This window comes from Colletes latitarsis, chromosome 12, assembly GCF_051014445.1.
Source record: "Colletes latitarsis isolate SP2378_abdomen chromosome 12, iyColLati1, whole genome shotgun sequence".
Classification (NCBI taxonomy): domain Eukaryota; kingdom Metazoa; phylum Arthropoda; class Insecta; order Hymenoptera; family Colletidae; genus Colletes; species Colletes latitarsis.
In genome coordinates, this window is record NC_135145.1 from 25,511,847 (window position 1) to 25,536,541 (window position 24,695).

A 24,695-nucleotide genomic window follows, 5' to 3' on the forward strand; every position below is an offset into this window, starting at 1 on the left:
GAGATATGACAAGCGTGTCCGGTTGGAAATCAATTTCACAGCGTCCGTAACTTTTCCCATTAGCACTTTTCAGATCGATGAAGGCGCAACGACGCGAAACAAGCGGGGCTCGCGTGTTCAGGGGCGCGGTCCGCCATTTTTTCCTTGCTTTCCGATCCAAGATCGATCCTGGCGTTTCTGTTTCGCCAGCTAAATTCAATCTGAGGACGGAATTAGGCAACATTACATTTATTTTAATTTATTGTAATTTATTCGCGACATCTGATGGAATTTTTATGTAATAAAATTTAAGTTAAATGTTAATCTTCTGGCGATAGTTACTGTATTTGTCAGCGGAGGGTTCTGAATTTTTTTTCTCGAAATTGGGTAGGATTTCGGGGGTATGTATAATGGCCAAAAATGATTATAATTGACCCCTGCAACTATCAATATTTTTTTCAGAACGACTTGAAATTTTTTAATTTTGTCGAAAATTTTCACACTTTCTCGAATTTTTTTCTAAAAAATGGGTAGGAATTCGGGGGTACGTATAATGACAAAAAATGATTGTAATTGCCCCCTGTAACTAACTATAATTTTTTTAGTATGATTTGGAATTTTTTAATTTCGTCTAAAAATTTCAGTATCTACTCGAATTTTTTTCTCGAAAATGCGTAGGATTTCGCGGGTATGTCTATTCACCAAAAATGATTATAATTGACCCCTGCAACTATCAATATTTTTTTCAGAACGATTTGAAATTTTTTAATTTCGTCGAAAATTTTCACACATTCTCGAATTTTTTTCTAGAAAATAGTTAGGATTTAGAGGGTATAGGTAATGACCAAAAATGATTGTAATTGAGGCCTGCAATCGACAATAATTTTTTTGGAACGATTTGGAAAAATTGTTTTTCGTTGAAATATTTCAGCAGCTACCCCCTGTCGATTTTTCGTAAATATTCGTTTATGATTTTTAGTAATTTTGTTTGGCGTTCTATAGAAAAGTTGTCTAATACTTTTTTGTAGATATTCGTGAGCTCTACTTCAGAAAAAAGTTTCAATGAGATAGGTTCACTATTGTAGGAGTTATGGCCGTTTGAAAATAGGACGACTTTTATGGGGTTTTTCGTATTTTACTGGATCAAGAAGCAACTTTTCTAATATTTTTAGAATTTCTATATATTCTCCATTAAAATACGCGTTGATTGCTTTTTTAAACGTTAAAATCGCCCAATCCATTCAGGAATTATGACGTTTTAAAGATTTGCATGAAATTTCAAATTAGATTTTCTGTAAGGAATTTTTTTCTCGGCAACGCGCAGGATTTCGGGGGTATGTCTATTCACCAAAAATGATTAGAATTTACCCCTGAAACCGAAAATAATTTTTTTAGTATGATTCGAAATTTTTTAATTTCGTCTAAAAATTTCACACATTCTCGAATTTTTTTCTAGAAACTGGGTAGGAATTCCCAGGTATATCTAATGACCAAAAATGATTGTACTTGACCCCTGTAACTAAGTATAATTTTTTTAGTATCATTCGAAATTTTTTAATTTCGTCAAAAAATTCCATTACTACTCGAATTTTTTTCTAGAAACTGGGTAGGAATTCGAAGGTATATCTAATGACCAAAAATGATTGTAATTGACCCCTGTAACTAAATATAATTTTTTTAGTATCATTTGAAATTTTTTAATTTCGTCTAAAAATTTCAGTATCTACCCCCTGTCGATTTTTCTTGAAAATTCGTTTTTCATTTTTAATAATTTTGTTTGGCGTTCTACAGAAAAGTTGTCGAATACTTTTCTGTAGGTACCTATGGCCTCTACTTCAGAAAAAAGTTTCATTGAAATATATTCACTATTATAGGAATTATGGCTGTTTGAAAATTGAACCATTTTTATGGGGGGTTTTCTAACATTACGGGGTCAAGGAACAACTTTTCGAATATTTTTGGAATTTCTACATATTCTACACTGAAATACGCGTCGTTTGCTTTTTTAAACATTAAAATCGTCCAATCCGTTCAAAAGTTATGGCGTTTTAAAGATTCGAACGAAATTTTGAGGTAACATTTCTGACCTCTAGAATCCCCCATTCAGATTTTTCCCAGGGGTGGCTGAACACCCTGTATACAGACGAGTCCAAGACACTTAATAGATCTGGATAAACAATTGTCAGGAAGCAATCAACTGAAAAAGTCAAACTCCTCCACAAAACATCCATCTTTCTATGTGAAAGAAATGTAAATCCACTTTAACCAACCAAAATAAAAACTTTGCAATTTTCTGCGGCTCCACAGGCGCCATTTTAGCAACACAGAAGCTATGGACAAACGACTGTGGACAAGAATGCCAAGAAGCTCACTTCAGGTCTACCCAAATGAACAATAATAAGGATCCCCTCTCACATCGGTGGAATGGGGAACGAAAAGGCGGACCAAGCAGCCAAAGAAATAGCTAGCTCGACAATCCCTGACCACTAGGACCCCAGTCTATCCTTGGAACCCAGGCTCCCCATCCTCAAGGCTAAAATAAAAGACGCCTGGAACGAAGAATGGAACTCCACAGCCAAACCCAGTACCAAATCAATCGAATGAAACTTCTTCCAAGAATCCATCCCCAGGTCCCTGTGCAGACTGGACCAAGTGAAGACTCCTCGAATCATAATAGTCCACGCTAAATCGACCCTGCAACGCCTCCTCGACAAAGAAGCCCCCCAACAAGCGAGCTGAGCAACGATCGCCTCACAGCAGATCGCGTCGTCAGCCACTGCAGGGAACAGCCGCAAACGGACAGCGATTCGGCATCAAACCACCCCTAAAGGACGACCTGGAGGATGACGGATCTATTCAAAACCTGCACCTCGAAGAGTCCAATCTGTAAACTGTTGTTGAGTCGCTGGGTAACCCATGTAGTCTCTTTTGGGTCGCTCTATACGCTGGCATTGAATCGTATTCGTAGTAGAATAGAGCGACTAACCAACTAACCACGAGACGTCAGTAGGACAGTGAAAGGCGACCTAGACCAAGTCTCTCACCGCAATGCTGCTGGAACTTGACAAACGTCGCTGTTTTCGTCCACTTGCGCCATGCTCCTCCGTGCCCCAGCTGTTCACGTGCCCCAACATTGCAACAAAATTGAAACAAATTCATAGAATATTGACCCCCCTCTAACGTCCTCATTTCCAGACAGATACAGTCTTAGACAATTTTAAAAATCGACTAATCTTCAGGCCTTCATCTTTATTCGAACCCCCCCTATTAATTTATTTCTATTATACTCGAGAAACTGAATTCTCTGAACCTTAAATCTTCTGTTTAGTAAATATTCTCGACTTACTAGCTTTCGATGAAGTAACTTGGAACCATTAGTGAATTACTTGATATAAAAATAAGAAAATGGTTCCCTCATTTTAGAGTGAGAAAAAGACACTTTTCTAACAACATTGTACCTTGAATTAATCTTTGATTATTCAAATAGACAGAGTTAAAACGTAGCAAGATGAATTAGAATCGGTGGATTCGTCGATGGATGAATATTCATGCGATTAAAAGCATGATTTCGGGGCGTGATTCATCGACGGGGCATCCGTGGGTGACAGAACCGCGTCGCCGCGAAGGTTTTCACTTCGGGAGGCGAGTTGTCCGAAAAGGATTTACGATCGACAAAAAGACGACCGCAATGGCGGCGTTTCGCCATCGGGAGAGCTCGACGCTCTTTTCCTCCGGGGCCCTTTCGATTTCGTTCCGATTACAGCCTCGATATGTGTGTCGACATTGCCCCCCTTCGACCTGGCGAAAGTTCTCGGCTAATTGAACTTCTTAATCTTCGGCTCGTTCTCGAACCGCCATCGCCCCTGGCAGCCTCTCGTTCTTACACTGCCCCTAATCAATTTCAAGCGCCCCCATGGGTTATCAGCGACTCGACAACAGTTCACCTATTGGACTCTTCGAGGTGCAGGTTTTGGATAGATCCGTCATCCTCCAGGTCGTCCTTTAGGGGTGGTTTGATGCTGAATCGCTGTCCGTTTGCGGCTGTTCCCTGCAGTGGCTGACGACGCGATCTGCTGTGAGGCGATCGTTGCTCAGCTCGCTTGTTGGGGGGCTTCTTTGTCGAGGAGGCGTTGCTAGGTCGATTTAGCGTGGACTATTATGATTCGAGGAGTCTTCACTTGGTCCGGTCTGCACAGGGACCTGGGGATGGATTTTTGGAAGAAGTTTCATTCGATTGATTTGGTACTGGGTTTGGCTGTGGAGTTCCATTCTTCGTTCCAGGTGTCTTTTATTTTAGCCTTGAGGATGGAGAGCCCGGGTTCCAAGGATAGACTGGGGTCCTAGTGGTCAGGGGTTGTCGAGCTAGCTATTTCTTTGGCTGCTTGGTCCGCCTTTTCGTTCCCCATTCCACCGATGTGAGAGGGGATCCTTATTATTGTTCATTTGGGTAGACCTGAAGTGAGCTTCTTGGCATTCTTGTCCACAGTCGTTTGTCCATAGCTTCTGTGTTGCTAAAATGGCGCCTGTGGAGCCGCAGAAAATTGCAAAGTTTTTATTTTGGTTGGTTAAAGTGGATTTACATTTCTTTCACATAGAAAGATGGATGTTTTGTGGAGGAGTTTGACTTTTTCAGTTGATTGCTTCCTGACAATTGTTTATCCAGATCCATTAGGTGTCTTGGACCCGTCTGTATACAGGGGGTTCAACCACCCCTGGGAAAAATCTGAATGGGGGATTCTAGAGGCCAAAATAAGACGAAAATCAAGGATACCAATTTATTGATGGAGGCTTCGTTAAAAAGTTATTGAAAATTAAATTCAAAAATTTCAAATCGTTCTGGAAAAATTATTTTCGGTTGTGGGGATGGATTACAATCATTTTTGATGAATATACATACCCTCGAAATCCTACCCATTTTCGAGAAAAAAATTCGAGAAGGGGTGAAATTTTTCGACGAAATTAAAAAATTTCGAATCATACTAAAAAAATTATATTTGATTACAGTGGGTAATTGTAATCATCTTTGGTCAATAGACATACCCTCGAAATCCTACCCATTTTCGAGAAAAAAATTCGAGAAAGTGAAATTTTTCGACAAAATTAAAAAATTTCAAATCGATTTGGAAAAATTATTTTTGGTTGCAGGGGGCAATTGTAATCATTTTTGGTCATTAGACATACCCTCGAAATCCTACCCATTTTCGAGAAAAAAATTCGAGAAGGGGTGAAATTTTTCGACAAAATTAAAAAATTTCGAATCATACTAAAAAAATTATATTTATTTTCAGTGGGTAATTACAATCATTTTTGGTCATTACACATACCCCCAAAATCCTACGCAATTTCGAGAAAAAAATTCCTTACCGATTTCAGGCCAAAAATGTCACCTGGAAATTTTATGCGAATCTTTAAAATGCCATAACTTTTGAACGAATTGGACGATTTTAATGTTTAAAAAAGCAAACGACGCGTATTTTAATGTAGAATATGTAGAAATTTTAAAAATATTAGAAAATTTGCTCCTTGACCCCCTAAAATTAAAAAAAACCCCATAAAAATGGTCCATTTTTCAAACAGCCATAACTCCCACAATAGTGAATATATTTCAATGAAACTTTTTTCCGAAATAGAACTCATGGATACCTACAAAAAAGTATTAAACAACTTTTCTGTAGAACGTCAAACAAAGTTACTAAAAATAAAAAACGAATTTTCAAACAAAATCGACAGGGGGTAGGTGCCTAAATGTTTCGATGAAAAAAAAAAATTTTAAATCGTTCTAAAAAAAATATATTTAGTTGGAGGGGTCAATTAGAATCATTTTTCGTCCTTATACATACCCCCGAAATCCTACCCAATTTCGAGAAAAAAATTCGTTACCGAAAATCTAATCTTTGATCATGAATGAATGATTCAGGCGAATCTTTAAAATGCCATAACTTTTGAACGAATTGAACAATTTCAATGTTTAAAAAACCAATCAACGCATATTTTAGCGTAGAATATATAGGAATTCTAAAAACATTCGAAAAGTAGTTCTTTAACCCTCTAAAATGAGAAAACCCCCATAAAAATGGTCCAATTTTCAAACAGCCATAATTCCTATAATAATGAATATATTTCAATGAAACTTTTTTCTGAAGTAGAGGCCATAGATACCTACAGAAAAGTATTAGACAATTTTTCTGTAGAACGCCAAACAAAATTATTAAAAATGAAAAACGAATTTTCATGAAAAATCGACAGGGGGTAGATACTGAAATTTTTAGACGAAATTAAAAAATTTCAAATGATACTAAAAAAATTATATTTAGTTACAGGGGTCAATTACAATCATTTTTGGTCATTAGATATACCTTCGAATTCCTACCCAGTTTCTAGAAAAAAATTCGAGAATGTGTGAAATTTTTAGACGAAATTAAAAAATTTCGAATCATACTAAAAAAATTATATTTAGTTACAGGGGTCAATTACAATCATTTTTGGTCATTAGATATACCTTCGAATTCCTACCCAGTTTCCCAAAAATGGCGGACTAATCGGGAGATCCAGACACTTGCCACTGTCGCTGAGGATGAAACAGAGATAACAGGCTAATATCAACAATTGAGAGTGTATTTCGATTGTTTTTCCCATTCAATCTGAAGAGAACAGGGTGGCAAACGTGTGTGCCCTAATTTCGAACGCAAAATGGCGGACTAATCGGGAGATCCAGACACTTGTCACTGTCGCTGAGGATGAAACAGAGATAACAGGCTAATATCAACAATTGAGAGTGTATTTCGATTGTTTTTCCCATTCAGTCTGAAGAGAACAGGGTGGCAAACGTGTGTGCCCTAATTTCGAATGCAAAATGGCGGACTAAGCGGGAGATCCAGACACTTGTCACTGTCGCTGAGGATGAAACAGAGATAACAAGCTAATATCAACAATTGAGAATGTATTTCGATTGTTTTTCCCATTCAATCTGAAGAGAACAGGGTGGCAAACGTGTGTGTTCTTATTTCGAACGCAAAATGGCGGACTAATCGGGAGATCCAGACACTTGCCACTGTCGCTGAGGATGAAACAGAGATAACAGGCTAATATCAACAATTGAGAGTGTATTTCGATTGTTTTTCCCATTCAATCTGAAGAGAACAGGGTGGCAAACGTGTGTGTCGTAATTTCGAACGCAAAATGGCGGACTAAGCGGGAGATCCAGACACTTGTCACTGTCGCTGAGGATGAAACAGAGATAACAGGCTAATATCAACAATTGAGAGTGTATTTCGATTGTTTTTCCCATTCAATCTGAAGAGAACAGGGTGGCAAACGTGTGTGTCGTAATTTCGAACGCAAAATGGCGGACTAATCGGGAGATCCAGACACTTGCCACTGTCGCTGAGGATGAAACAGAGATAACAGGCTAATATCAACAATTGAGAGTGTATTTCGATTGTTTTTCCCATTCAATCTGAAGAGAACAGGGTGGCAAACGTGTGTGTTCTTATTTCGAACGCAAAATGGCGGACTAATCGGGAAATCCAGACACTTGCCACTGTCGCTGAGGATGAAACAGAGATAACAGGCTAATATCAACAATTGAGAGTGTATTTCGATTGTTTTTCCCATTCAATCTGAAGAGAACAGGGTAGCAAACGTGTGTGCCCTAATTTCGAACGCAAAATGGCGGACTAATCGGGAGATCCAGACACTTGCCACTGTCGCTGAGGATGAAATAGTAACTTTCGAGTTGGATGACGTTTCTAAACAGTAGATTGGGCAGAGAGGACTTGGTTGAAGGCTCGTTCTGGTCTGCAGAGTTCTACTGTGGGTGAAAACTGAAAAATAGTCAGTGGAACGCGAGGGAAATGAGGAAAGTCGAGCGCTGATGAAAGTGAGAGGATGCAGGCTACAGGGCGCTTCAGGTTGCTCCTTTTCTGTCACTGGGGAGAAAGGAGTCCAACTACCAATGGTTTCATACCTAATACCAGTCCTCACGATCATTATAGTTTGAACAGTCAGGTGAAAAGTTGAGAAACTGCTTTGAAATTTGGGGATTCGTTTCGTCGAAAATTTATGAAATTTCATTGAATTCAACAGCCACTTACAGTAAATATTCAAAGTTTGGGTAGCTTTATTTCTATGCCTGCAAAAAATAGATAGAAAATGAAGAATGATGGGTTTAATTAGGATATTTTCTTGCGTTTGATGGAAGACGAGATCGTGTGGATGAAAAAATGGGAATTTTGTTGGAACGTGGCAGACTCGAAGGAAATCGTTATAAATAATGCAGTGACGCACATAAGTTAGACATTTAAAAATACAAAATGCATCTCGATGTTTTGAACGAATGATAAATCGAGGACGTGGTTTTGACGATTTATTTCTGGACACCCTTTCGCCCACTTTTTTCGAGACCGATTTTCAAACGAACATAACTCCGATAATAGTGAAGCTATCTGGTTGAAACTTTTTTCTGAAGTAGAGCTCATGGGCACCTACAAAAAAGTATTAGACAATTTTTCTGTAGGGTGTCAAACGAATTTATTAAAAATGAAAAACTAATTTCTAAGAAACATCGACAGGGGGTAGGTGCCTAAAAAAAAAAAATTTCGAATCGTCTTGGAAAAATTATTTTTAGTTGCAGGGGTTGATTACAAGCATTTTTGGTCAACAGATATAATACCGAATTCGAAACGACTTTCGAGAAAAAAATTCGAGAAAGTATGAAATTTTTAGATGAAATTAAAAAAATTCAAATCATACTAAAAAAAATATATATAGTTAGAGGGGTCAATTACAAGCATTTTTGGTGAATAGACATACCCTCAAATTCCTAACCACTTTGGAGAAAAAAATTCTAGAAAGTACGAAATTTTTCGACGAAATTAAAAAATTTCGAATCGTTTTGAAAAAATTATATTTAATTACAGTGGGCAATTACAATCATTTTTGGTCAATAGACATAACACCGAATTCCTAACCACTTTCGAGAAAAAAATTCGAGAAGGTGCTGAAATTTTTAGATGAAATTAAAAAATTTCAAATCATACTAAAAAAATTATACTTAGGTACAGGGGTCAATTATAATTATTTTTGGTCATTAGACATAACACCGAATTCCTAACCACTTTCGAGAAAAAAATTCGAGAAAGTATGAAATTTCTCGACGAAATTAAAAAGTTTCAAATCATTTTGAAAAAATTATATTTAATTACAGTGAACAATTACAATTATTTTTTGTCAACAGACATAACATCGAATTCCTAACCACTTTCGAGAAAAAAATTCTAGAAAGTATGAAATTTTTCGACGAAATTAAAAAATTTCAAATCGTTTTGAAAAAATTATATTTAGGTACAGGGGTCAATTATAATTATTTTTGGTCATTAGACATAACACCGAATTCCTAACCACTTTCGAGAAAAAAATTCGAGAAAGTATGAAATTTTTCGACGAAATTAAAAAATTTCAAATCATTTTGAAAAAATTATATTTAATTACAGTGGACAATTACAATCATTTTTTGTCAACAGACATAACACTGAATTCCTAACCACTTTCGAGAAAAAAATTCGAGAAAGTATGAAATTTTTAGATGAAATTAAAAAATTTCAAATCGTTTTGAAAAAATTATATTTAATTACAGTGGGTAATTATAATTATTTTTGGTCATTAGACATACCCTCGAAATCCTACTCACTTTCTAGAAAAAAATTCAAAAAGCTGCCCAAAATTTTCGACGAAATTAAAAAATTTCGAATCGTACTAAAAAAATTATATTAAGGTACAGGGGTCAATTATAATTATTTTTGGTTATTAGACATAACACCGAATTCCTATCCATTTCGGAGAAAAAAATTCGAGAAAGTATGAAATTGTTCGACGAAATTAAAAAATTTCGAATCATACTAAAAAAATTATATTTATGTACAGGGGTTAATTATAATTATTTTTGGTCATTAAACATACCCTCGAATTCCTGCTTACTTTCTAGAAAAAAATTCGTAAAGATGCCCAAAATTTTCGTCGAAAACAGAATTTTTCAAATCATTCTAAAAAAATTATATTTAGGTACAGGGGTTAATTATAATTATTTTTGGTCATTAGACATACCCCCGAATTCCTGCTCACTTTCTAGAAAAAAATTCAAAAAGCTGCCCAAAATTTTCGTCGTTAACAGAATTTTTCAAATCATTCTAAAAAAATTATATTTACCTAGGAGGGTCAATTGTAATCATTTTTGGTCATTAGACATATCCCCGAAATCCTGCCCAATTTCGAGAAAAAAATTCATTACCGAAAATATAATGTCTGATCATGAATGAATGATTCCCCTCAAATTTCAAAATTTTCGAATCATTCTGAAAAAATTATTTTCAATTACAGTGGTCGATTACAATCATTTTTAGTCATTACAGATACCCTTGAAATCCCACGCACTTTCGAGAAAAAAATTCCCAAACAAAAATATAATTCGATATAAATACAAATATGATTTTAATATTGAAAATTGCATGCATAAATTTAATTTCAAGCTTCAGAATATTAATTAAAAAACATACTTTTTGCTGGAAGCATGAAAACATTCAATATCATTACTCTCAACAAAATGGATGCAATCTTCAACCAAGAAATCTATGCTTCGACTCGAGTAACGACGAATGCACTATAGCAAAGTGTCCTTGCTCCTATTATAGAACAGTTATTTAACCTAAAAAGCGTGAAAATTGTAAGAAAAATGATAATGTAAAGAGATGATAGACTAATAATAGATTTATTTATCTGATTTCAGGTTGAGTGTTCGAGTGCAGAAGGTTTGAGCGACCTAGAGGGCAAGAATCCCGGGTAGAGAGTCTCAGAAAGGCGTCATCACCCAGAGTCATCATCGATAATGGCTGGCGAGGACACGCAGATCCTGGCGAACGGGAACGTGGAGGCGCTCACGATTATTTCCCCAAAGATGGCGAACGGGAACGGGCTGATTTGCGGCAAACAGCACAACAACAACGGCTCGATACCCAACGGGAAGCTCCACGAGATCGGCACGACGGAAAACGGAAAGCTGATCATGCCTGACGAGAAGTCCAGCAGCCTTCACACGGAGTTCGATGACGCTGACGTGTCCTGTGGATGGGGCCCCTGCAGGCCACGGTGGCTCCAGTACTTTGCCACCAAGCAAGCCTTCTTGGTCACCTTCTGCATCACCTGGGTTAGTGTTCAAGCCCTTTTGTTTCATCCTTTTAGCTGAGGTTTAAGCCTTTGTGTTAGGGAAGGTTCCTTGGTCAGCTTCTGCATCACCTGGGGTAGTGGAACCCTTTTGTTTCATCCTTTTACCTAGTGTTTTAGCTTTTGTGTTAGAGGAGGTTCCTTGGGTAGCTTCTGCATCGCCTAGGGAAGCTTCCAACCTGTTAGTTTCATCCTTTTGGCTAGTATTTTAGCTTTTGTATTAGAGGAGGTTCCTTGGTTAGCTTCTGCATCACCTGGGGAAGCTTCCAACACGTTGGTTTCATCCTTTTACCTAGTATCTTAGCTTCTATATTAGAGAATTCTTCTTGGTTACCTTCTGTATCACCTGGGGAAGCATCCAACCTGTTGGTTTCATCCTATTAGCTAGTATCTTAGCTTCTGTAGTAGAGAAGCTTTGTTGGTGACCTTCTGCATCACCTGGGGAAGCTTCCAACACCTTGGTTTCATCATTTTACCTAGTATCTTAGCTTCTGTAGTAGAGATGCTTTGTTGGTCACCTTCTACGTCACCTGGGGAAGCTTCCAACCCTTTTGTTTTATCCTCTGACCTAGTATCTTAGCTTCTATATTAGAGAAACCTTCTTGGTTACCCACTGCATCACCTGGGGAAGCTTCCAACCCGTTGGTTTCATCCTTTTATCTAGTATCATAGCTTTTGTATTGGATAAACTTCCTTGGTCACCTTCTGCATCGCCTGGGGAAGCTTCCAAAGCTTTTGTTTCATCCTTTCATCCAGTGTCTTAGCTTTTGTATTAGGTAAGCCTTCTTGGTCACCTTCTGCATCACCTGGGGAAGCTACCAACCTGTTGGTTTCATCCTATTAGCTAGTATCTTAGCTTCTGTAGTAGAGAAGCTTTGTTGGTGACCTTCTGCATCACCTGGGGAAGCTTCCAACACCTTGGTTTCATCATTTTACCTAGTATCTTAGCTTCTGTAGTAGAGATGCTTTGTTGGTCACCTTCTACGTCACCTGGAGAAGCTTCCAACCCTTTTGTTTTATCCTCTGACCTAGTATCTTAGCTTCTATATTAGAGAAGCCTTCTTGGTTACCTTCTGCATCACCTGGGGAAGCTTCCAAACCCTTGGTTTCATCCTTTTATCTAGTTTCATAGCTTTTATATTGGATAAGCTTCCTTGGTCACCTTCTGCATCGCCTGGGGAAGCTTCCAAAGCTTTTGTTTCATCCTTTCACCCAGTGTCTTAGCTTTTGTATTAGATAAGCCTTCTTGGTCACCTTCTGCATCACCTGGGGAAGCTTCCAACCTGTTGGTTTCATCCTATTAGCTAGTATCTTAGCTTTTGTAATAGAGAAGCTTTGTTGGTCACCTTCTGCATCACCTGAGGAAGCTTCCAAACCTTTGGTTTCCTCATTTTACCTAGTATCTTAGCTCCTGTAGTCGAGATGCTTTGTTGGTCACCTTCTGCGTCACCTGGGGAAGCTTCCAACCCTTTTGTTTTATCCTCTGACCTAGTATCTTAGCTTCTATTTTAGAGAAGCCTTCTTGGTTACCTTCTGCATCACCTGGGGAAGCATCCAACCCGTTAGTTTCATCCTTTTATCTAGTATCATAGCTTTTGTATTGGATAAGCTTCCTTGGTCACCTTCTGCATCGCCTGGGGAAGCTTCCAACCCATTTGTTTCATCCTTTCACCCAGTGTCTTAGCTTTTGTATTAGATAAGCCTTCTTGGTCACCTTCTGCATCACCTGGGGAAGCTTCCAACCTGTTGGTTTCATCCTATTAGCTAGTATCTTAGCTTTTGTAATAGAGAAGCTTTGTTGGTCACCTTCTGTATCACCTGAGGAAGCTTCCAAACCTTTGGTTTCCTCATTTTACCTAGTATCTTAGCTTCTGTAGTCGAGATGCTTTGTTGGTCACCTTCTGCGACACCTGGGGAAGCTTCCAACCCTTTTGTTTTATCCTCTGACCTAGTATCTTAGCTTCTATATTAGAGAAGCCTTCTTGGTTACCTTCTGCATCACCTGGGGAAGCTTCCAAACCCTTGGTTTCATCCTTTTATCTAGTTTCATAGCTTTTATATTGGATAAGCTTCCATGGTCACCTTCTGCATCGCCTGGGGAAGCTTCCAAAGCTTTTGTTTCATCCTTTCACCCAGTGTCTTAGCTTTTGTATTAGATAAGCCTTCTTGGTCACCTTCTGCATCACCTGGGGAAGCTTCCAACCTGTTGGTTTCATCCTTTCACCTAGTATCTTAGCTTCTGTAGTAGAGAAGCTTTGTTGATGACCTTCTGCATCACCTGGGGAAGCTTCCAACACCTTGGTTTCATCATTTTACCTAGTATCTTAGCTTCTGTAGTAGAGATGCTTTGTTGGTCACCTTCTGCGTCACCTGGGGAAGCTTCCAACCCTTTTGTTTTATCCTCTGACCTAGTATCTTAGCTTCTATATTAGAGAAGCCTTCTTGGTTACCTTCTGCATCACCTGGGGAAGCATCCAACCCGTTAGTTTCATCCTTTTATCTAGTATCATAGCTTTTGTATTGGATAAGCTTCCTTGGTCACCTTCTGCATCGCCTGGGGAAGCTTCCAAAGCTTTTGTTTCATCCTTTCACCCAGTGTCTTAGCTTTTGTATTAGATAAGCCTTCTTGGTCACCTTCTGCATCACCTGGGGAAGCTTCCAACCTGTTGGTTTCATCCTTTCACCTAGTATCTTAGCTTCTGTAGTAGAGAAGCTTTGTTGATGACCTTCTGCATCACCTGGGGAAGCTTCCAACACCTTGGTTTCATCATTTTACCTAGTATCTTAGCTTCTGTAGTAGAGATGCTTTGTTGGTCACCTTCTGCGTCACCTGGGGAAGCTTCCAACCCTTTTGTTTTATCCTCTGACCTAGTATCTTAGCTTCTATATTAGAGAAGCCTTCTTGGTTACCTTCTGCATCACCTGGGGAAGCATCCAACCCGTTAGTTTCATCCTTTTATCTAGTATCATAGCTTTTGTATTGGATAAGCTTCCTTGGTCACCTTCTGCATCGCCTGGGGAAGCTTCCAAAGCTTTTGTTTCATCCTTTCACCCAGTGTCTTAGCTTTTGTATTAGATAAGCCTTCTTGGTCACCTTCTGCATCACCTGGGGAAGCTTCCAACCTGTTGGTTTCATCCTTTCACCTAGTATCTTAGCTTCTGTAGTAGAGAAGCTTTGTTGGTGATCTCCTGCATCACCTGGGGAAGCTTCCAACCCTTCGGTTTCATCATTTTACCTAGTATCTTAGCTTCTGTAGTCGAGATGCTTTGTTGGTCACCTTCTACGTCACCTGGGGACGCTTCCAACCCTTTTGTTTTATCCTCTGACCTAGTATCTTAGCTTCTATATTAGAGAAGCCTTCTTGGTTACCTTCTGCATCACCTGGGGAAGCTTCCAAACCCTTGGTTTCATCCTTTTATCTAGTTTCATAGCTTTTATATTGGATAAGCTTCCTTGGTCACCTTCTGCATCGCCTGGGGAAGCTTCCAAAGCTTTTGTTTCATCCTTTCACCCAGTGTCTTAGCTTTTGTATTAGATAAGCCTTCTTGGTCACCTTCTGCATCACCTGGGGAAGCTTCCAACCTGTTGGTTTCATCCTTTTAGCTAGTATCTTAGCTTTTGTATTAGAGAAGCTTTGTTGGTGACCTTCTGCATCACCTGGGGAAGCTTCCAACACTTTGGTTTCATCATTTTACCTAGTATCTTAGCTTCTGTAGTCGAGATGCTTTGTTGGTCACCTTCTGCGTCACCTGGGGAAGCGTCCAACCCTTTTGTTTTATCCTCTGACCTACTATCTTAGCTTCTATATTACAGAAGCCTTCTTGGTTACCTTCTGCATCACCTGGGGAAGCTTCCAACCCGTTGGTTTCATCCTTTTATCTAGTATCATAGCTTTTGTATTGGATAAGCTTCCTTAGTCACCTTCTGCATCGCCTGGAGAAGCTTCCAAAGCTTTTGTTTCATCCTTTCACCCAGTGTCTTAGCTTTTGTATTAGATAAGCCTTCTTGGTCACCTTCTGCATCACCTGGGGAAGCTTCCAACCTGTTGGTTTCATCCTTTCACCTAGTATCTTAGCTTCTGTAGTAGAGAAGCTTTGTTGATGACCTTCTGCATCACCTGGGGAAGCTTCCAACCCTTTGGTTTCCTCATTTTACCTAGTATCTTAGCTTCTGTAGTCGAGATGCTTTGTTGGTCACCTTCTGCGTCACCTGGGGAAGCGTCCAACCCTTTTGTTTTATCCTCTGACCTAGTATCTTAGCTTCTATATTAGAGAAGCCTTCTTGGTTACCTTTTGCATCACCTGGGGAAGCTTCCAACCCGTTGGTTTCATCCTTTTATCTAGTATCATAGCTTTTATATTGGATAAGCTTCCTTGGTCACCTTCTGCATCGCCTGGGGAAGCTTCCAAAGCTTTTGTTTCATCCTTTCACCCAGAGTCTTAGCTTTTGTATTAGATAAGCCTTCTTGGTCACCTTCTGCATCACCTAGGGAAGCTTCCAACCTGTTGGTTTCATCCTATTAGCTAGTATCTTAGCTTTTGTATTACAGAAGCTTTGTTGGTCACCTTCTGCATCACCTGGGGAAGCTTCCAACACTTTGGTTTCATCATTTTACCTAGTATCTTAGCTTCTGTAGTCGAGATGCTTTGTTGGTCACCTTCTACGTCACCTGGGGAAGCTTCCAACCCTTTTGTTTTATCCTCTGACCTAGTATCTTAGCTTCTATATTAGAGAAACCTTCTTGGTTACCTTCTGCATCACCTGGGGAAGCTTCCAAACCCTTGGTTTCATCCTTTTATCTAGTTTCATAGCTTTTATATTGAATAAGCTTCCATGGTCACCTTCTGCATCGCCTGGGGAAGCATCCAAAGCTTTTGTTTCATCCTTTCACCCAGAGTCTTAGCTTTTGTATTAGATAAGCCTTCTTGGTCACCTTCTGCATCACCTAGGGAAGCTTCCAACCTGTTGGTTTCATCCTTTTAGCTAGTATCTTAGCTTTTGTATTAGAGAAGCTTTGTTGGTCACCTTCTGCATCACCTGGGGAAGCTTCCAACCCTTTGGTTTCAACATTTTACCTAGTATCTTAGCTTCTGTAGTCGAGATGCTTTGTTGGTCACCTTCTGCGTCACCTGGGGAAGCTTCCAACCCTTTTGTTTTATCCTCTGACCTAGTATCTTAGCTTCTATATTAGAGAAGCCTTCTTGGTTACCTTTTGCATCACCTGGGGAAGCTTCCAACCCGTTGGTTTCATCCTTTTATCTAGTATCATAGCTTTTATATTGGATAAGCTTCCTTGGTCACCTTCTGCATCGCCTGGGGAAGCTTCCAAAGCTTTTGTTTCATCCTTTCACCCAGAGTCTTAGCTTTTGTATTAGATAAGCCTTCTTGGTCACCTTCTGCATCACCTAGGGAAGCTTCCAACCTGTTGGTTTCATCCTATTAGCTAGTATCTTAGCTTTTGTATTACAGAAGCTTTGTTGGTCACCTTCTGCATCACCTGGGGAAGCTTCCAACACTTTGGTTTCATCATTTTACCTAGTATCTTAGCTTCTGTAGTCGAGATGCTTTGTTGGTCACCTTCTACGTCACCTGGGGAAGCTTCCAACCCTTTTGTTTTATCCTCTGACCTAGTATCTTAGCTTCTATATTAGAGAAACCTTCTTGGTTACCTTCTGCATCACCTGGGGAAGCTTCCAAACCCTTGGTTTCATCCTTTTATCTAGTTTCATAGCTTTTATATTGAATAAGCTTCCATGGTCACCTTCTGCATCGCCTGGGGAAGCATCCAAAGCTTTTGTTTCATCCTTTCACCCAGAGTCTTAGCTTTTGTATTAGATAAGCCTTCTTGGTCACCTTCTGCATCACCTAGGGAAGCTTCCAACCTGTTGGTTTCATCCTTTTAGCTAGTATCTTAGCTTTTGTATTAGAGAAGCTTTGTTGGTCACCTTCTGCATCACCTGGGGAAGCTTCCAACCCTTTGGTTTCAACATTTTACCTAGTATCTTAGCTTCTGTAGTCGAGATGCTTTGTTGGTCACCTTCTGCGTCACCTGGGGAAGCTTCCAACCCTTTTGTTTTATCCTCTGACCTAGTATCTTAGCTTCTATATTAGAGAATCCTTCTTGGTCACCTTCTGCATCACCTGGGTCAGTCTCCAACCCTTTTGTATAATCCTTTTACCTAGTATCTTAGCTTTTATAATAGATAAGCCTTCTTGGTCACCTTTTGTATCACCTGGGGAAGCTTCCAACCCTTTTGTTTCATCCTTTTACCTAGTATCTTAGCTTCTATATTAGAGAATCCTTCTTGGTCACCTTCTGCATCACCTGTGGTAGCTTCCAACCCTTTTATTTCATCCTTTCACCCAGCATCCTAGCTTCTATATTATCTAAGCCTTCTTGGACACCTTCCACATCACCTGAATCAGTCTCCAACCCTTCTATTCCATCCTTCCACCCAGCATCCTTTGTCTACAAACCTCTAACTCAGCAACAGTACCCCTCAAAGATCCACTTAGCCTCTCATTCAGGCCATAATGAAGCAAACCATGGTTCTAGAGCCACTATCCCTAACACATAGTGTCCTACATCCTAATTTTACATTCTTTCCATGCCCAAAGATCTCCATTTAGCTAACAAACCAGTCAACTCATTTGCTCCTCACAGAGTACCAGCTGATTCCTGTTGATGATTCCAGGTCCTCCAGGGCATGTATTACACGTACTTCGTCTCGGTGATCACGACGATCGAGAAGCTCTTTCAGATCCAGTCGAAGACCACCGGTATCATAATGTCTGCGACGGAGATCGGTCAGATCGGTTCCTCTCTCCTGCTCACGTACTACGGGGGCCAAGGTCACCGGCCTAAGTGGATCGCCTGGGGCATGATCCTGTTCGCGGTGAGCTCGTTCACCTGCTCCATGCCCCATTTCATCTTTGGCGAGCAGCTGATCCACCAGAACGAGAGGTTCTTCAGCGGGGTTGAGCCCAGGGGTGAGGGTGGCAACTCCAACAACACCGACCCCGTTCCTGCGAACCTCTGCAAGCTGCACACAAGACCAGAGAACATCACGCTGGACGGGTGAGCCCCTAATCACCCCAAACAACCCCTTACATCTGCCTTTTAACGTCCAGCAACTGGACTCTGAGGATTCATGTTGTTCTAGAGGGTTCTTTCAACCCCCAAACATGGTATCTTCATATTCTGGCACGTCAAGTCTCTAGTTTTTTGTGGAGGGTTCTTTCAACCCCTAAACATGATAGTATTTTTGTATTTTGACACATTAAGACTCGAGTTTTTTCCTGGAGGGTTCTTTCAACCCCTAAACATGATAGTATCTTCATATTTTGACACCTCAAGTCTCAGGTTTTTTGTGTATTTTCCTGGAGGGTTCTTTCAACCCCTAAAGATAATAGTATCTTCATATTTTGACACCTCAAGTCTCTAGTTTTTTGTGGAGGGTTCTTTCAACCCCTAAACATGATAGTATCTTCATATTTTGACACCTCAAGTCTCTAGTTTTTTGTGGAGGGTTCTTTCAACCCCTAAACATGATAGTATCTTCATATTTTGACACCTCAAGTCTCTAGTTTTTTGTGGAGGGTTCTTTCAACCCCTAAACATGATAGTATTTTTGTATTTTGACACGTTAAGACTCGAGTTTTTTCCTGGAGGGTTCTTTCAACCCCTAAACATGATAGTATCTTCATATTTTGACACCTCAAGTCTCTAGTTTTTTGTGGAGGGTTCTTTCAACCCCTAAACATGATAGTATCTTCATATTTTGACATATCAAGTCTCTAGTTTTTTGTGGAGGGTTCTTTCAACCCCTAAACATGATAGTATTTTTGTATTTTGACACGTTAAGACTCGAGTTTTTTCCTGGAGGGTTCTTTCAACCCCTAAACATGATAGTATCTTCATATTTTGACACATCAAGTCTCAGGTTTTTTGTGTATTTTCCTGGAGGGTTCTTTCAACCCCTAAACATGATAGTATTTTTGTATTTTGACACGTTAAGACTCGAGTTTTTTCCTGGAGGGTTTTTTCAACCCCTAAACATGATAGTATCTTCATATTTTGACACCTCAAGTCTCTAGTTTTTTGTGGAGGGTTCTTTCAACCCCTAAACATGATAGTATTTTTGTATTTTGACACGTTAAGACTCGAGTTTTTTCCTGGAGGGTTCTTTCAACCCCTAAACATGATAGTATCTTCATATTTTGACACCTCAAGTCTCTAGTTTTTTGTGGAGGGTTCTTTCAACCCCTAAACATGATAGTATCTTTATATTTTGACATATCAAGTCTCTAGTTTTTTGTGTAGGGTTCTTTCAACCCCTAAACATGATAGTATTTTTGTATTTTGACACCTCAAGTCTCTAGTTTTTTGTGGAGTGTGCTTTCAACCCCTAAACATGATAGTATTTTTGTATTTTGACACGTTAAGACTCGAGTTTTTTCCTGGAGGGTTCTTTCAACCCCTAAACATGATAGTATTTTTGTATTTTGACACGTTAAGACTCGAGTTTTTTCCTGGAGGGTTCTTTCAACCCCTAAACATGATAGTATCTTCATATTTTGACACCTCAAGTCTCTAGTTTTTTGTGGAGGGTTCTTTCAACCCCTAAACATGATAGTATCTTCATATTTTGACATATCAAGTCTCTAGTTTTTTGTGGAGGGTTCTTTCAACCCCTAAACATGATAGTATTTTTGTATTTTGACACGTTAAGACTCGAGTTTTTTCCTGGAGGGTTCTTTCAACCCCTAAACATGATAGTATCTTCATATTTTGACACATCAAGTCTCAGGTTTTTTGTGTATTTTCCTGGAGGGTTCTTTCAACCCCTAAACATGATAGTATTTTTGTATTTTGACACGTTAAGACTCGAGTTTTTTCCTGGAGGGTTTTTTCAACCCCTAAACATGATAGTATCTTCATATTTTGACACCTCAAGTCTCTAGTTTTTTGTGGAGGGTTCTTTCAACCCCTAAACATGATAGTATTTTTGTATTTTGACACGTTAAGACTCGAGTTTTTTCCTGGAGGGTTCTTTCAACCCCTAAACATGATAGTATCTTCATATTTTGACACCTCAAGTCTCTAGTTTTTTGTGGAGGGTTCTTTCAACCCCTAAACATGATAGTATCTTTATATTTTGACATATCAAGTCTCTAGTTTTTTGTGTAGGGTTCTTTCAACCCCTAAACATGATAGTATTTTTGTATTTTGACACCTCAAGTCTCTAGTTTTTTGTGGAGTGTGCTTTCAACCCCTAAACATGATAGTATTTTTGTATTTTGACACGTTAAGACTCGAGTTTTTTCCTGGAGGGTTCTTTCAACCCCTAAACATGATAGTATTTTTGTATTTTGACACGTTAAGACTCGAGTTTTTTCCTGGAGGGTTCTTTCAACCCCTAAACATGATAGTATCTTCATATTTTGACACCTCAAGTCTCTAGTTTTTTGTGTATCTTCCTGGAGGGTTCTTTCAACCCCTAAACATGATAGTATTTTTATATTTTGACACATCAAGTCTCTAGTTTTTCCTGAAGGGTTCTTTCAACCCCTAAACATGATAGTATCTTCATATTTTGACACCTCAAGTCTCTAGTTTTTTGTGTATCTTCCTGGAGGGTTCTTTCAACCCCTAAACATGATAGTATTTTTGTATTTTGACACGTTAAGACTCGAGTTTTTTCCTGGAGGGTTCTTTCAACCCCTAAACATGATACTATCTTCATATTTTGACACCTCAAGTCTCTAATTTTTCCTGGAGGGTTCTTTCAACCCCTAAACATGATAGTATCTTCATATTTTGACACCTCAAGTCTCCAGTTTTTTGTGTATCTTCCTGAAGGGTTCTTCCAACCCCTAAACATAATAAACAAAGTGTGTTAATGATAATTATCTATTATTATTCCACTTGACATGATTGACACGATTTTTATTATATAAAATTTGTATCAATATATAATATTTATCTTCCAAACTTTCATCAATGTTCTCAAAATTCACTGGTGGCCACTGGTGGATCGTTCGATGACCTTTTTATTTATAAATAAAAGGTGGACGCAGCTGCAGGCGTACCTTGAAACTTATTACAGTCTTTCTGTAGGTGATCGTCGAATTGATCGAGTTGTTGCACCGTAACTTGGTTTTGTTTTCGATTGGAAGGTCGCTGTCGTCGCCGCTGCCAACGCAAGTCGACACGATAAATTACTGCGAGGAGGAATTCGAGACGAAGCAGCTGATACAGACGAAAATCACCACGGTGGTCCTGGCGATATTTTTCGTGTCTTTGTTGGGGGTTGGTATGGGCCAGACGGCGGTCTACACGCTTGGGATTCCTTATATCGATGACAACGTGGCTAGCAGAGAGAGCCCTCTGTATTTTGGTAAGAAATTATTGTTATTGTTGTTATTATTATTGTTGTTGTTGTTGTTGTTAAAATTATTATTAGACTCTGTATTTTGGGAATAAATTATTGCTGTTGTTGTTGTTGTTGTTGTTGTCACTGTTGTTGTCGTTGTTGTTGTCATTGTTGTTGTTGTTGTCGTTGTTGTTGTCGTTGTTGTTGTTGCTATTATTATTATTAAAATTATTATTAGACTCTGTATTTTGGTAAGGAATTGTTGTTGTTGTTGTTGTTATTATTATTGTTGCTTTTATCATTATTAAAATTATTATTAGACACTCTATTTTGGTATGAAATTATTGTTGGTAGTCTGGTTATTGTTGTTGCTGCATTATTATTACTAAAATTATTATTAGACTCTGTATTTTGGTAAGGAATTGTTGTTGTTGTTGTTGTTACTATTGTTGCGATTATTATTATTAAAATTATTATTAGACTCTCTATTTTGGTATGAAATTATTGTTGGTTGGTTGGTTTTTGTTGTCGTTGTTGTCGTCGTTGTTGTTGTTGCATTATTATTACCAAAATTATTATTAGACTCTGTATTTTGGTAAGGAATTGTTGTTGTTGTTACTATTGTTGCGATTATTATTATTAAAATTATTATTAGACTCTCTATTTTGAAATGAAATTATTGTTGGTTGGTTGGTTGTTGTTGTCGTTGTTGTCGTCGTTGTTGTTGTTGCATTATTATTACTAAAATTATTATTAGACTCTGTATTTTGGTAAGGAATTGTTGTTGTTGTTGTTATTGTAGCTATTATTATTATTAAAATTATTATTAGACACTCTATTTTAGTATGAAATTATTTTTGGTTGGTTGGTTGTTGTTGTTCTTGTTGTTGCATTATTATTACTAAAATTATTATTAGACTCTGTATTTTGGTAAGGAATTGTTGTTGTTGTTGTTGTTGTTATTATTGTTGCTATTATTATTATTAAAATTATTATTAGACACTCTATTTTGGTATGAAATTATTGTTGGTTGTTTGGTTATTGTTGTTGTTGCATTATTATTATTAAAATTATTATTAGACTCCCTATTTTGGTATGAAATTATTTTTGGTTGGTTGGTTGTTGTTCTTGTTGTTGTTACTAATATTATTATTAAAATTATTAGTAGACTCTGTATTTTGGTAAGAAATTCTTGTTGTTATTGTTATCATTGTTGTTGTCGTTGTTGTTGTTGTATTATTATTACTACAATTATTATTAGACTCTGTATTTTGGGAAGAAATTCTTGTTATTGTTGTTGTTGTTGTTATTACTATTATTGGTATTATTAAAATTATTATTAGACTCTCTATTTTGGTAAGAAATTATTATTATTGTTGTTGTTGTTGTCGTTGCTGTTGTTACTAGTATTAAAATTATTATTAGACTCTGTATTTTGGTATGCAATTATTGTTGTTGCTGTTGTTATTACTATTATTATTCAAATTATAATTATATTCCCATTGGAAAGAAACAATAACGAGTTAAAACTAAAATTTCCCAAGTATAAACTAAAAAAAATTGACTACTATTTTATTCTACATTTCAAACAATTCGTTTCAATTAATATAGTATAATACTAAAGTGAAATAAAGTGAAATTTACAGAATAGTAAAAATGTACCTATAAATAATTAAATTTTACAGATTAACTATTTAGAAATTTGTATTGAAAAATGATATATTCATTTGTAAAGTTAAATTTACTTGTCTCTGAAAACAATAGAGATAAAAATATGTATTTTATATGTTTATATATTTTCTTAATAATTTTGTTAAAATTTTAAGAATCGATTGTTAAAATGTTATTAACAATTAAATTAAAAAATTTCAAATCGTTCTGGAAAAATTATTTTCAATTGCAGGGGTCAATTACAAGTATTTTTGATTATTAGACGTACCCTTGAAATCGCAACCATTTTCGAGAAAAAAATTCCTGAATGAAAATATAATTCCAGGCTAGAAATGTTCCCCGAAAATTTCATTCGAATCTTCAAAAAATCATAACTTTTGAACGGATTGGACGATTTTAATGTTTGAAAAGCCAAACGACGCGTATTTTAGCGGAGAATCTATAGAAATTGTAAAAATATCCGAAAAGTTGATTCTTCACCCCGTAAAATAAGAAAAACCCCATAAAAGTCTTACAATTTTCAAACAGCCATAATTTCTATAATAGTGAATATATTTCAATGAAACTTTTTTCTAAAGTAGAGCTCATGGGTACCTACAAAAAAGTATTAGACAAGTTTCCTGTAGGACGTCAAATGAATTTACTAAAAATCAAAAACGAATATTTAAGAAAAATCGACAGGGGATAGGTACCTAAATTATTTTGCAAAAATAAAAATTTCAAATCGTCTTAGAAAAATTATTTCTATCTAGAGGGGTTAATTGCAATCATTTTTGGTCATTACACATACCCCCGAAATCCTCCCCAATTTCGAGAAAAAAATTCGAAAAGGTGCCTAAATTTTTCGGTGAAAATAGAATTTTTCAAATCGTTCTAAAAAAATTATAGTTAGCTAGGGAGGTCAAATACAATAATTTTTAGTCATTACACATACCCCCAAAATCCTACACACTTTCGAGAAAAAAATTCCAAAAGATATGAAATTTGTCGACGAAAAAAAAAAAATTTCAAATCGTTTTAAAAAAATTATTTTTAGCTAGAGGGGTCAATTAGAATCACTTTTGGTCATTATATATACCCTCAAAATTCTACTCAATTTCGAGAAAAAAATTCGAAAAGATATGAAATTTGTCGACGAAAAAAAAAAAATTTCAAATCGTTCTAAAAAAAATATTCTCATTTGCAGGGGTTAATTGCAATAATTTTGGGTCATTTGACATACCCCCAAAATCCTATCCAATTTCAAGAAAAAAATTCCAAAAGATATGAAATTTGTCAACGAAAAAAAAAAAATTTCAAATCGTTCTAAAAAAAATATCGTTACCTGTGGGGGTCAATTGCAATAATTTTGGGTCATTACACATACCCCCGAAATCCTACCCAATTTCGAGAAAAAAATTCCAAAAGATATGAAATTTGTCGACGAAAAAAAAAAAATTTCAAATCGTTCTAAA

At 37.5% G+C, this 24,695-nt stretch overlaps 1 protein-coding gene across 2 annotated transcripts in view; it reads left to right on the forward strand.

The window, feature by feature from the left end:
* Oatp74d (Organic anion transporting polypeptide 74D) overlaps nucleotides 1–24,695 on the forward strand; it is a 139,322-nt gene that overhangs the window by 79,359 nt on the left and 35,268 nt on the right. Inside the window, exons 2-4 of one of the 2 annotated variants that reach the window (XM_076779734.1) lie at nucleotides 10,760–11,176; nucleotides 17,890–18,272; nucleotides 21,374–21,594. In XM_076779734.1, coding sequence (XP_076635849.1) covers nucleotides 10,859–11,176; nucleotides 17,890–18,272; nucleotides 21,374–21,594 — 922 coding nt within the window. In that variant the 5' untranslated portion in view covers nucleotides 10,760–10,858. Of the gene's footprint in view, nucleotides 1–10,759; nucleotides 11,177–17,318; nucleotides 17,340–17,889; nucleotides 18,273–21,373; nucleotides 21,595–24,695 lie in introns of those variants that run through there. The other variant, XM_076779735.1, reaches the window with a different exon arrangement.